The sequence below is a fragment of the Acomys minous genome (assembly GCF_964271855.1).
Source record: "Acomys minous genome assembly, chromosome: 16".
In the NCBI taxonomy this organism is placed as follows: domain Eukaryota; kingdom Metazoa; phylum Chordata; class Mammalia; order Rodentia; family Muridae; genus Acomys; species Acomys minous.
In genome coordinates, this window is record NC_140498.1 from 86,965,273 (window position 1) to 86,979,720 (window position 14,448).

The 14,448-nt window shown below is 52.8% G+C and overlaps 1 protein-coding gene across 11 annotated transcripts in view; it reads left to right on the forward strand.

The window, feature by feature from the left end:
- CUX2 (cut like homeobox 2) overlaps positions 1–14,448 on the forward strand; it is a 186,416-nt gene that overhangs the window by 114,966 nt on the left and 57,002 nt on the right. For 9 of the 11 annotated variants that reach the window (XM_084762080.1, XM_084762078.1, XM_084762076.1 and 6 more), the window contains 2 exons: positions 1,053–1,163; positions 4,293–4,340. In XM_084762080.1, the coding sequence (XP_084618206.1) occupies positions 1,053–1,163; positions 4,293–4,340 (159 nt within the window). The remainder of the gene's footprint in view (positions 1–1,052; positions 1,164–4,292; positions 4,341–14,448) is intronic. The other 2 variants (XM_084762085.1, XM_084762081.1) reach the window with 2 other exon arrangements.

Below are 14,448 nucleotides of genomic sequence, written 5' to 3' on the forward strand. Positions count from 1 at the left end.
ATGTATGCAGGAGAGTTCATCGAGTTATCGTCCAGGAAAATAAAAAACTAAAAAAAAAAAAAAAAAAAAAGCACTGCTCAAGTCTGTGCCAGCAGTGCCGGCCACATAAACACAGCGTTCCTTGAATTATGCAAATGAGTCATGACAACTCCTGGTGAATTGTACTCCTCTTCTGAAAGCCTCTGTGACAGCAGAGGAAGCTTTGAGAGGGGCGAACAGGCACATTCTAGCAGCAGGCCCCACCGTGAAGCATGTCTCCCCACTTTCCCCCCTCCCCGCCCAATCCCTGATCTCATGTGGCCAAACCCTGGTCTGATTCCTGCCTGTGCTAGTCAGGCCAGGCCCTCTCTCCAGTCTGTTCCTTTCCAGGGTTCTGGGAACCTTCGGTGATTTACCGTGGGGTACACCCGAGGTCAGTGTAATTCTCTTCAGCACCTTCATTTTTCCAAAATCTGCTGGAATTAAAAAGCCATCTATATCTTAAGAGGCAAATTTATGAGCCTTTAAGGGAGAAAGCGGCAGTTGGATCGGCGCCCGCCGCTGATGTATGGAAACTGTCGGCAGCACTCTCGCACCGGGGAAAGTGCCCATACAATATGCCGCGCGCCGCTATTTTGACACGCTTTGGAGATGTTTTCTTCAGTTACTGACAGGCTTATGCCATCACTCTTTGGAAATTTAAGAGGTGGGGCTCGAAGGGGGAAATGGGGGGGCTAGGGGAGGAGATGAAACCTCCCGTTTAACTTTGTCTGGCCCAGCTCCTAAAGGAGGACAGAAACGGAAAGACCAGTGTCCTGCACACTTTTTGTTGTTGTTGTTTCATCTCATTGTTTTGTTTTGTTTTGTTTTTTTGTTTTTTAATTTTCCATTCGTGCCAGGAGTCAATATCGCCTTTTCTCAGCCCTGTAAGTTATGAAAACTGGTTCGGAGCGCTGTGTTGTACAATACTTCAAAGGCAAAGAGAAGAGGACAAATATTCTCTCTCTCTCTCTCTCTCTCTCTCTCTCTCTCTCTCTCTCTTTCTCTCTCTCTCTCTCTCTCTCTCATTCCAGAAGGAGCTTAATTCCGTCGCCTCAGAGCTGTCTGTGCCACAGGAGGAAAACGAGCATTCTCCTAAACATTTAATTGAACTCCGCCGGGAATTTAAGAAAAATGTGCCAGAGGTAGAGTGTGCCTGCCTGCTACAGCGTTGTCTCAAACAGAATGCAGCTTGCTTTACCGCACCCCCCCCCCAACTATATTGTGAAAACTGTAGACGTAAGTGACTAGCAAGAAAAGAAGCTAATTAGCCACAAAGATAAATCACAGCTCCAGCCTGTCGGCCTTGGTAGTGTTGTGGGGAGAGGGGGCTCCCCAGTGCAGGCTGGAGTTGGGGCACCCAAGCTCCTCCACCCAGATTGCTCTTTGCCAGGACTCCAGGTGGCTAGGATTTGCAAAGTCCTGATCTTGAGTGAAACGGTTGGCATTTGAACATTTGATGACCAAGACAGTTTGGCCAGAAGTCAAGCGATCATCTCCTGCTGCTGAGCCTGGGAGACATAGCTAGGGCTCTAGAACCCGCCCCCTCACTGCCAATCAATGTACCTGCCCCTCCCATTCACACACACACCCCCATCAAGGGTCCACACCCAACTCTTGGCCCAGAGAAGGCAGTGCCCAGGCAGCGGGAAGCCCAGTCTCTCTCCCTTGAGGAGTAGACCGGCCCGGACATGTCTGTTCTTTTTCTGAATTGAATGTGAGAATTTTATTTCCCCTCTGCTATCAGGACCCCTGCCGCTTCTCAAATTAAAAATAAAAAAATTTAAAAAATAATAAAATTTAAAAAGCAGCAAAAGTAAACAGAAAAATGGAGCCCTTGGGCCCCGTATTGCTTTGACAGGGCCGAGGCTCTCACAGAGAGTGTGAGCAACACACCCAGGGCCAGGCCTATTCTCCAGCCAACAGTGCCCTTCTGCCAGTGGCCGCCTCAGTTTTGCCTGCTGGGGTGTGCTGGACCACGGAGGGTGGGTAGGGGCTGGCAGTTGTCCCAGGACACAGCAGTCAAGGGTGGGGGGGGGTGGTGTTCCTGTGGTCGTTGGAGGCCTTGGATGTGAGAGGCAGCACAGACAGGGCACAGGGGCTGAGCCCCATACCGGAGGCTGTAGAATCCCATCATGACGTCATACGTAAACTGCAGTTCTTCAGGGCAAGTTGGGGGATGAGGGCCCAGCTTAGGACTTGTTTCTAGGCTGAGGCTAGAAAGCATCATGTGGGAAGGTGTGTACAGGAGAGAGGCAGGGGCCTCAGCCTCAGCATGACCCCTGCTGTTGTAGCTTCAAGGAGCACAAGTGAGGTCTTTCTGAGACAGGGTGGCACGTAGCTCAGGCTGGCCTTCAGCTGCCCCCCACAGCTAAGAATGACCCTGGTCGTCTTCCCTCCATCTCTCAGGTGCTGGCTTACAGGTGTGCGCTGACAGCCCGTGTTTATGTGACGATTGGGGTGGAACCCTGGGTCTCGTGCACACCAGGCAAGCACTCGGCAAATTAAGCCACATCCCCAGGCCTCCCTTCTCTTTTAAACAGACCATAGCACGTTCTATAAACGGAGTTTTCTCCCCACATAGAGATGCCTCCGGCCCCTCCCATCTTTGGGAAGCATATCTGAATCCACTGTAGACCTTCATCACATATTTTTTTTTCTCTCTCTCTGGTCTTCTCGGACCATCTGTCTCATCCTGTTTTCCCCAGCCTAGTGAACTAACTCAACCTCAACCGCTGGGTTCACACAGGAGCCCTCAGGTGAAGGGGGGAAATCCAGGCCAGGTTTTTAGCCTGCAAGTTTGACTTACGTAATTTTCAATGCTACATAATTATGCAATTACATAATTAGAAGGGATAAATTTCCACTCCTATTATAGTCACGGCTCTGGAAACTCATCTTTGGAGCTCATCCCTCCTGACGGAAGAGTCGTGACGACTTTTATTTAAGAGCATCGTCTGGGGGCTCCAGTCGACCTACTACATGTGGCCCGCTTGGCTCCCCGCAAGGTCTTACATAGTCACGGTAGGGAGGGTGGGACTTGGTCCGGCACTCATCCACTTCCCCATCTCATGACTCTCAGATGTGAGCCCCTAAACTCACTTGAATATAGCGTTATGAGAAGAGCCTGTTGAAGGCATCTTGGGACTTGGGCTCAAATTCCAGCCATATCACCTGCTTGCCACATTACCTTGAGCAGTGCCAGCACCCTTGGGCCTTAGGTCCCCCCCCCCCCACCTCCAGCCCCTTTATAAAATCAAGTGGGGCCTTTGGGTCTGAAAAGTTAAACTTTGTGTTCAGTTCTCTCAGGTCAGCAGCTTCCTCTAAGGCAGTTGGGCCCACCCTGCTGCTGCCCCAGGCTCAGGAAGTCCCCAGAGGCAGAAGTCAGCAGGGAAGGGGAGCTGGGGTCAGAGCAGGGAGCTTGTCACATAGGGACATTCACCTCTGCTGAGGGAGCCCCCCGAGACCACCCCTGAGGTCTGAGAACCCTGAGGTCACATAGGAAAACTGGGGCATCTGATGTCTAGGGCCAAGCCCACCTGTGTGCTCACAGTGTTGGTGACGTTGTTGGTCTGTGCACGGCCCCACAGAGCTGGTACACAGCCAAGTCCCCAGAAAGCACACCATGCCCCAGTGAGGAAAGACAGGAAGAGATAGTGGTGACTTCTGGCAAAATTCATGGGAGATGGCCGCTGGAGGAAGCAGCCCAGTGCCACACCTGGAAGGACAGAGGGACTTCCTGAGGGTGACTTTGCCCACCTAGTGCTGAGAGTGGAGAATCAGCACCAGCTCTCCAGCCCCCGCAAGACCTACCACATCACACACAAGGATGTCATGAGCAGCAGCCCCACCCCCACCTCAGGACTCCAGAGGCTGGGGCAGGGACTTATGAGTTTGAACCAGCCTGAGCTACATAGCAAGACCCTGTCTCAAAATGCTAAGGTTTGGGGCTGTAGCTCAGTGGTTGAGTGTGGCATACTTGGTTCCAAACCCAACACTGCCAAGAAGAAAACGGGTGCATTTAGGAAATACCCTTCCTGGCTGCCCTCCTCAGAATGCCCAGTGCTGTGACATTAAAGGCTCTAAAAAGTAAAGTACTGCAGGAACGAAGAGAGACAGACAGAGACAGACAGAGAGAGAGAGAGGGAGGGAGGGAGGGAGGGAGGGAAACACCAAGGTGCCCACAGTGACCCAGAGCGCGCTGGTGAAGGGGTGGGTGGGGTGGGCTCAGGAGTACCTGCACAGTGGTAGACCCTCTGTCATCTTTTTTCCAGGGACTCAGAGAGATGGTGGCTCCAGTGCTGAAAAGCTTCCAAGCCGAGGTAAGAGCCGGTGTCTTGACACTTGGGGAGGTGGGGGCAACATGCACTGACTTCCCTCCCCCGAGGCTGTGTGTCACATCTTTGCCACTCACCTTCCCAGGCCCTGAATTGCCCAGGTTGAAATCTGAGGTCTACAGTAGGTGAGCCCCACCCTCCCTGCCCCACTAAGGCTGCCTTGTGGTTAAGTCCCAGGCACTGCCAGCCCCCACCCCCAGCATATCAGCCTCCCCACCACACTCTGAGTGAAGCCGAAGCCGGCCTTTGCTGCAAGCCCACCTGGCAGCAGCTGTCCCCGCTGCCTCCCCACCCCATGATAGCCAAATGGCCTAGCATCTTCTCTATAGCATCCATAAATGCCCCTTTGCCTGTCTGAGAAAATGCTGGAGTCATGCTGGGCTGGGTGGAGGGGAGCCCCTCTCTAATGCCCCATGGGCAGGGGCTCCCCTTAAGCACAGGTAGAGCCAGAAGGCCTCTCCCACAGCCCTGAGTTGGGAGGGAGGATGTCTTTTCATTCCCTGCTCCTCAGAGCCATCTCTCCCTCAGAACCACATACGCACATAAGCCTCGACTGCATGTACAGTCTTGGTGTGGGTGCGGCTTCTCTAGATGCCTAGAACCAGGGGCATAAAGAGACTTCTGGTCCTTCTGTGTTGTTCTGGATATGGATAAAGAGAGAGAATGCAGGAAAGGAGTGAGCACGCCTGTCTGGTGCTCTCAGAGTGTCGCTGGGGTTGCTGGCTGTGTGATCTTAGCTGAGTTTCTTGGCCTCTCTGTGCCTTAATGTCTTACTCTGTCAAACTGGTGATGATTTTTCTCTCTGTCATAAGGTTTAGGCTGAGGGAGGAGCAAGGTAAATATATGAAGGAAGGCGTTAGAAGCCTTGGAGATAGCTGGGTGTGGTGGCGCACGCCTGTAGTCCCAGCCCTCGGGAAGATAGAGGGCTTCCTGAGCTGCGTGGAGAGACAATGTCTCCCCTTTTAAGTAGAAGAAAGATTTAAGCGTTGGAAGCTTTCAGTGATGAGAAGCCCGGGGGCGTACAGCCTCATGGGTGGCGGGCTTGGAATTTCAGCCCTGCTCCTTCAGTGGTGTGGCCCTGAGGGGGTTCTTTGACTTCTCTGAACCTCGGTTCTCCTCATGTGACATGCGAAGCACCAAGCTTCTAAGTCCAGAGAAGGAGGAAGCAGCTGGGTGCCCACAGCAGTGAGCCTGGTGCACAGCACCTCCCTGACAGGAGAGAAGTCTTGGTGGGAGTTGACCAAGCAGGGAGCTGGCTTCCCATGCTAACGTGTGCGCGCTGTTGTTCCGAGGGACCACAGGACTTGACTGTGTTCCCCAAGCCCCTGCTTTCCTTATGATCGCTGCACTTGGCTGCAGGTCCCTCCTCACCACTGTGGGGAGAGAAGCAGCCGCCAAACCAAATCAAAGTGACATGAGTGTCTTCGTTAGATCCATTCCTGCCTTCCAGTCCAGCAGCCTTGGTGTCTGTAGAGTTGGGGTCCCCCAATCTCAAATCCCTTTTCCTGCCTGTGGGAGGTTGGGGGGAGGAACTGGACTTGCCCATCCCGACCGTGAGTCAAGAACCGCTTTCTTGATGGTTCGAAGGACAGTGTAGACCCCTCCACACTGTCGGGAAAACAAAAGCCAGCCAGGGAAGGTGGCTTCTGGGAGGCAGCTTGAAATGGCCGAAGTTTGAACATCCTTGCGCGGAGAAAGGGAGCCAGCCCGAAGGCCCCGCTAATTATAAAAGTTGCTTTTATGAAAGATGATTCAAAGCAATAATTTAGCAAACATAATCAAGCCACGCAGATGGGGCCGCTGATGGATGGATTGCAACATGCAATTAGCGGCTCTCACAGTTACATGTCATTAACCCTCCACGCACAAAAATTATTTTCTCATTATTAGTTGAAAAGGTAAAATTAAGCTGACTAGACACTAAAGGAACAAACCACAATTAATTACCTTCATTTATTACAGTCATTATCTTAGAGTTATTTTTGCTTGGAGACAGAGAGATGCAAACATCTAAATTAAAAGTTTTGTTTTTGCTAAATCTTAGGTGAGGTGGTTCCAAGCAATGTGTGCACCCGTCTGCCCCCCTAGACCTCAGGACCATATCAGCTGGCCTCCCCTCCCAGCTTCCTCTTTGCAGGATGGCCCTTCGGGCTTGCCTGGAGCAGGGACGGTCACCTGAGCCTAACAGGAACACAGCAGTTTGAGGATCTGTGGGCTGACCCCTGTGGTGGAGCAAGTGTCTGAGCCACACAGTTTGAGTCCTGTGCATGGGATTCTGAGAGCCAGTGACTTGCTTAGTGCCAGGTGGCAGGCATGTCACTAGTTTTGCAACGTGGCACCCTGTACCGCAGCCTGCAGCCAACAATGTCCTCCTCCCAGGAACTGAGGGAGCTCATGTGACCACCACCTTGCAGCACCGGAGAGAGTACCAGGAGAAGATTTAAGAGGCTGGTTAAGTCCATGCAGTCGTTTATCATTCAGCAAACACTTGGCATGTCTAGGAGGATGGTAAAGTGGCTTGGGAGGACAAGAATCCGGGTTCAATCCCTAGAACCCACATTAAAAAAAAATGAAGTGTGGTAACATACTCCTGTAACCCCAGTGCTGAGGTGAGGTAGACAGAGTTCTCTGGTGTCACTGGCCGGCCAGCCTGTCCTGCTTGGTGAGTTCCAGGCCCGTGAGAGATCCTTTCTCTAAGAGGCATGGTGGGCAGCATCTGAGGAGCAACATTTAGAGTTGTTCTCTGGCTCCATGGGTACACATGCGCTCCCTTCCCTCTCTCTCTCTCTCTCTCTCTCTCTCTCTCTCTCTCTCTCTCTCTCTCTCTCTCATGCACACACACACAGTAGATATCCAAAGTGTGTCAAAGAAGTCTAATATCAGCCTATCAGCCTTGGGAGGCCACCCCCAATGGTCGCCTCCGCCCCTCCTGGCATGGAGAGAGCAGGCATTTTCCCAGGGAAAACAGACCACCCTCCCACTTGGCTGTCTACAAATAGCCGTGCATGTAACTCTTTGTGTCAGGCTCCTGTGAGGCTGGAGACATCTCAGAGCTGGTGAGACACTGTCCCTACCTCTGGGGGGAAGCTCTTTTGTGGAGAAATTGTTCAGAGCCCAAAGGGGAACTTGATATGCCCTCCCTAAACTCGTGTTGCCAGACTTGATGGTCTTGTCCCAGTGATGGCCCCGGCCATTCATCCTGCCCCTATCTGCCTGCATGTGTCCTTGAGTACCCCCATTGAGCCACTACATGGGTCTGTCTTTCAAACCTGGGCTTGCTGTCACAAGAGCCCAAAGTGGCAATGATACAGGGCCAGTATTGAGGATTGCCCTTAGCCTGCCTGGTGGCTCCGTTTCCTGACATGTCCTGGTGGCCAGTGCACTCTCTGCTAGGAGAAGCAGGTCACAACGCTACCCAAGAGAAGCAAGACCAGGAGCCGATGGCTGAGCTCGGTGGCTGCAGGCCCAGCGCCACCACCTGTGACCTCCCAAGAGACATGAAGAAGAGCCCACTGCAGAACCGTGAGCAATTGTGCTGAGGGCTGTTTTAGGAGTGTGGTTACCACACAGATAAAAGGAGACCCCATTTTGCAGTGAGCCTCCCCGCTTCTCTCCCCTCTCCTCCCTACCCTACCCCTATGGCAAAGTTGATTCTTGTCACTGTGGCCAAGTGCACAGGTCTGTCTGTACATGGAAGCACAGGTTTCTCTTCCTGGCTGCCGAGAATGGCGGCAGGTGGCTGTGGGAGTCGGGAGCAGGTTTGATAGCCATCCTGGGGCGAGGGGCAGATCGGTGGGGGCAGAGCCTGGGTCTTGCTGTCTTACCAGGTGGTCACCAATGGCAGCACTCAGCCTTGCAAATGGCCCCGACAGACATATCTGACCCTGGCTGAGTCACTCTCACTGAGCCGTCTGAAAGATGGGGCGATAGCTGGCCAGACATTTCAAGTACCCCCCCCCCCCGATTGCAGATGCGAAGCATCATGATGTACTGTTATCCAAGGCTTTCTAGAACCTTTTCTGTAGACTTTGTCCAGGCAGTCGTACCTCATGGTTTCCCTGGTGCTCCCTCTTGCAGGTAGCAAGGGCACGGGCCATCCCTTCCTCTGCTCCTGACTACACCAACCATGTGCTTGGTGGCTAGTCAGGCCAGCAGATGACAGCGACAGTGAGCAAAGCCAAAATCTTACTGCTGTGTGGCCAGCCACCAAGCGGTCAGGCTTGGCATAGAGGGTGGGCGGGGGGGCTGTCTTTCTCATACACGGTTCTGGTGACGACTCTGACTGCACGCTTTGTGTGTCTGTTAGTTTGTTACAGTTGTCCCAATTGTGGAGGGTCTGTGTTATCCCAAGTGGGGAAACTGAGGCTCAGAGAGGCAGTAACTGGTGTGCATCCGTGGCCTAAGTCTGGAACGGAGGCAGGGAGAGAATGGAGGAGACCTGAGTGTTGGGGAGCAGGAGGCTACAGGGGCTGCCCCATCTGGTATTGGGTAGAGGGTGCCATTGAGACGACAGTTCAGGGTTGGGCCATTTGAGTATGTGACCAGCACCCCCACTTCCATCCCGTCCTCAGACAGGCCTAGCCTGGCTCCTCCCACCCCAGGAAGCTAAACTCCTCTGTTCCTTCTGCCTAACTGTACTTCCCTATATGCTGTGTCTCACGCAAGTCAAACCCAAGGTCCCGAGGAGCGGGCAGCCAGTGGGCGCCTACCCAGCAAGGCACATGGCTTTATACCTCTTATGAGGATGGGGTGCCAGAGTGCTCAGGCCTCGGGGCTGCCAGAATTTAGACCATGACTGTACGTGGGAGAGCAGAGGCAGGATCAACTCCATCCCGCGTCTCGAGTGGACTCTGTGGGTGCCACTCAGGTGCAGCAGCCACCCAAAGATGACAGCGGAGACTGTGGGAGCCTTTGGTCCTCCCCTGCCCGTGGTCCTCGCCTGTCTTCTAAGTCTTCCCTTTTACCTGGGCAGTTAATCCTTTCCACTGTCTCTGTGGCTGCCATTTTCTCCCTCCCCAGGCTCCACTCTCTGGCTCTCCCAGTGCAGGGTTTGGCTATGCCCTAGGGCCTCACATTCAGTCTTTTTTTTTTTTTTAAAGATTTGTTTCTTTTTATATTCATTTTATTTTATGTATATATTTATTTTATGTACACCTGAAGGCCAGAAGAGGCTGATGGATCACATTTTAGATGGTTGTGAGCCACCATGTGGGTGCTGGGAACAGAACTCAGGACCTGCGGAAGAGCAGACAGTGCTCTTAACCACTGAGCTATCTCTCCAGCACCCGCCACCCACCCACATATTCAATCTTTTTTTTTTTTCCCCGAGAGGATTTCTCTGTGTAGTAGCCTTGGCTGTCCTGGACTCACTTTGTAGACCATCCTGGCCTCGAACTCAAATCAATCCACCTGCCTCTGCCTCCCAAGTGCTGGGATTACAGATGTGTGCCACCATGCCTGGCACACACATTCAATCTTAGCAAGCAGACAAAGCCAGGAAAAACTGGCCTCTGCCCTTTGGGACCTACCTGGGAGGACAGGTGATTGGGCAAGCCTGGGCTGTGGAGCAGGTTGGCAAGGAATTTCATCCCAGCATGCCTTTCTTCATAGCTGTGTGACCTTGAACAAGTCACTTCACTTTTCTGGGTCTCTGCCTCCCTTCCCCATCAAAAGATTTTTTTTATTTACATGTATTTGATGTGTGTGTATGCACCCATGTGCACATGTGTTACAGCACACATGTGAAATCAAGCCATGATTTCCTGGAGTCCTTTCTCTTCCTCCATCTTGTAGCTCCTGGAGACTGAGCTCAGGCCTCGTGACTAGTGTCCTTACCCACTGGCCTCTGCTTTTAAATGAAGAGCCTAGTCATGGCTGCCTGGTTGGGCTCACGGGGAGCTCCGCTGAGCCGATACTCATGCAAGGGGAGTAGAGGACAGAGGTGGCTCACTGTGCAACACTTGTGCCCACCCCCCACAAGTCCTGTGTGGGGGCCCCACCTACCCATTTCACAGGTGAGTAACCAAGGCCCAGCCATGGCCTACGAGACCTGACCAGTTGTGAGGCCAGTCTCATAGGCTCAACACTGCAGTGGAGGCACAGCCCAGACTGTACCCTTTCTGTAGGCCTGAACAGGCTCAGAGAGCGCTTGCCCAGGCCCACACAGCCTCAAGGGTTGGGAGCTACAAGCCTTGGTTTGGAGAGCTAACTGGGCGCCGCAGCATACAGGGTGACCAAGAGGTGCTGAGAAGGCCGAGTTAGGGGCCCCACAACAGACACGGAATGAGATTCTAATTCGAGGCTCGGTTATGTGATAACTAAGTATTCAGTAGACAAGAGTGTCATCTGCAGCGAGTCAGGTACCAGCAGCCAGCGCCCTCCCTGATGTCTGCCACATCCTGTCTCCCTGGCTGTCCTGCCAGCTGGGGGCAAGGCCCCCAGTAACCCGCCGAAGCATCCTCAGACCGTGATGCCGGGTTACAACCAAATTAAGAACCCACAGTCATCCTCTTTGACGCTCGCTCTCTGCCATATCAAGTAAATTATTAATGTCCCTGCCCCCCAGTTAAGCAGATAGCTGCAGCCGTTCCGGGTCCTTCTCATTAGAAATAACATCATCTAAAGAAGGGTATTGATTGATTTTTTTTTCTCCCTTTTCGTTTTTAATCTTGGTATCATGGACGTGAACCACATATTTACATGGCGTTCCCTTTAACTCACATTCTTGTGCTTTATTTTTATATTATTGATCTTTTCTTGACACGAATTGCTTTTTGGCCTCGTGTGCATGTTGTAAGCTTTTCCACCCAGCAAAGGAACGGGCTGGGCCCAGTCACGAAGAGCGATGGCTCTGGCTGCCATGTAGCAGGAACATTCCCGCATATTTAACAGCAATTAGCCTACCCCCAGCTGCCCAGACGCCTGCGTATGAAAATTTACAAGGCTTTTAATAGACTGAGCTCTGGGGCCGGGCGGTCTGGCATCGGGCAGATGAGGCCACCGGCTGTGTGTCCATCGAGATGCCTCTGGGTCACACAGGGTTGGGCGTGCTGTGGAAACTACTGGAAACACAGAACACCCACTCTAGCCCCACTTGTTGCAGCTGCTCAGTTGATGCTTATTGAGGGCCTACTGTGTGCCAGGCATGGAGCTAGGTGCTAGAGGTACACAAGAGTTCAGACTCATCCCATCCCTGTTGCCCAGGGTGGAAGAGAGTGCGTATAAACCCTGGGTCATGCATAGTTGAGTTCATATAGTGGCTCTGCTCATGGCCTGGTCCCTAAATGAACCTTGCGTTCCCTGGCTGTGGAATGGGGAATGCACACAGCACCTGTCATTCCCCCACCCACCCCCACCCCCGCCCGCCCCAGGGAGGTGGGGAAGATTCACAAAAATAAAGATGCGTGGGACCTGTTTATTCAGCCCATCACCCAACTCAACTCCACATACCTTCCCTCACTTCCCCAGAGCAGAATGTTCTAGACTCACTGTGGGCTACCAAAATGGGGCTCCCTGACTCCTTCCTGTTGGCCCACAGTGGCACTCAACACCTTTCCCTGCTGAGAAGGCCCTCTTCTTTCCGCCAGCTCTATCAGACCTCATTCAGCAAACACGGATTTGACACCTGCTGTGTATGAAGGAGAGTGGCCAGCTACAGAGTGCATGTGTGTGAGCATGTGTGTGAGCATGTGTGTGTGAGCGCATATGTGGAAAGTCTCACTCGGATCTCGGGCTCGCCAACTGGGCAAGACTAGCCCAATGAGGAGTTGAGTTCTGCCTGCCTCAGCCTCCCCAGTGCTGGGTTTACAGCTCCATGCTGTCAGCTTTTAATTTTTAATTTTTTTAAGATATGAGTTCTTGGCTTCACACTCAGGTCCTCATGCCTACAAGGGAACAACTTCACTGGCTGAGGCATCTCCTGAGTCCCTGAAGTCACCCCTCCTGCCCCTGTGGCACTGTGGCCTCCTGGGAGAGACAGGTAGACACTGCCCACAAAGCCATCAACATTGCACACTCAGGTTCCTATGGCCAAGGCGTGGAAAGACTAAATGACCCATGAGCCCTCCTGTGTGCAAACCCTACTGGGAACCCTGGGGATACCATGAGGGACCAGATGCAGCCTCTGTGTGTCAAATTTCCCATCACTGTGACTGATAACCTGAGAAAAACAGTAAGGAAAGAGTCTTTTGGTTGAGGGTTTCACGGGCCTCTGCGGTCACGTGGCCCTGCCTTTCTGCATTGAGCCGACATGGTACCTGAAGGGCACAGTGGAGCAGCTGTTCTCATAGCAGCCAGGAGACAGACAGACAGACAGACAGACAGGAAGTAGCAGGAGACCAGGTCAAAGTCCTCATCCAGTCACCTTCTAAGGCTTTAAAACTGGGTCCTGTAAAGCTTGGGGTTTGGGGTTTGGTTTTATAAGGGTTTGTGAGTGGTTCTGATGTTAGGGAACCTCAGCCTGAAGTCACATCCAGGCGGATTGACAGCACGTGGCCAGCCAGCCCTGCCTGTGGTGTAGATACATTGCCATGGTGTCAGCCACCCAGCAGCTGGAAGGAGATGCACAGTCCTGCCCGGTGCAGAGCTCTGCGCCCTCAGATCCCGTGGGTGTATTGTTCCACTTAACGTGACGTCCACCGAGTCTGTGTTGTCAACAGAATTTAATTATGAACTAAACAGGAGTTTTCAAAGTTTCTGGAAATTTAAAACTCCGTTTTGGGGCTGGGGTGAGAGTAGGTGGCAGTGCCCGCCTGCCGTCCTTGATTCTCTGGGCTCCGTCCCAGCCCTGAAATTGTGTCAGCCCCCAGCACACCCAGGCAACCCTCCTGCCAATGAGCACAGAGGTACAAATGTTACGCTGGCCCCTGGGTCGGTGCCCACTTGGTGAATGATTTGTCCCACCCCACTCCCGGGGCTCAGGCATGGCTGCTTCTTCACCACCCCAGAGCGGAACTGAGCAGTCACAGCAGGATCTAGGATCCCAGAGCTTTGCTGAAATAGTCGGTGACTCTTCTTTTTAAGGGAAAAATGTAATTACTGCATTCATTTATTCATTTACTCACTCTTTTTTGGGGGGGGCGGTTCAAGACAGGGTTTCTCTGTGTATCCCTTGGCGGTCCTGGACTCACTCTGTAGACCAGGCTGGCCTCGAACTCACAGGGATCCGCCTGCCTCTGCCTCCCGAGTGCTGGGATTAAAAGTGTGTACCACCACCACCCAGCCACTCATCCATTCTTTAATCTGCAGGACAGGTATTCCCGGAGCACTTGCTGTGCAGCAGGCAATGTTGCAGGTGCAAAACAAGTAACACACAGGACTCTGGTTCCCCTCATGACACCCAAGGCCAGTAGAGACCAGAGCTGGGTCCCAGCTCCTGGCGCAGAGCAGGGACTCAGCCTGAGACCCTGGACCTGAGATGTGGAGACAGTGAGGGGCAGGGGTTGCAAGTCCCACAGACACTCCTGTGTGTCCCACCAACACCTACATCTCTGACATCTGGGATGTTGTGGAGTGTTCTAGAGAAACCTCACATAGAGGTCATGCTATTTATTCTACAAAAAAGATATGGAGGCATGGGGAGACTGAATCAGGCTGAGAAGTGGGGGGAGGAGTCAGGATTCGAACCAAGTTCTCTAGCATTCGCCAGAGCAATTTTGTGTACATGCAAACTTGGTAATATCTTGTTCTAGGCAGTGGTGTGTGTGTGTGTGTGTGTGTGTGTGTGTGTGTGTGTGTGTGTGTGTGTGTGTGTGTGTGATATTCAGCTATGCACCACAGAGCCCCCTGAGGAGCAGGGTCACCTGTCATCCCATTGTCCCTTACTCTTAGCTGCTCTGTGGACAAGAGAGGCCGAATCATATCATTTCTGTCCCTGAGGGACAAAAGCCACTGGAGCCACAAAAGCCAAGGTTTCAGCCCCATCTGCTGCATGGCTGTCCTTTCGGGACAGAGCGCCTCCTTGCTGCTGGGCGAAAGCTTGCTGCTCTAGAACAGGCTTCGACTAGTAATGGGGAGTTTGCCAGGGCTGGGAGGGGTCAGTGTAGCAGGAGTGGCCGTGCCCTGTGCTGAGCTATGAGGAAAGAGAAATCTGTTA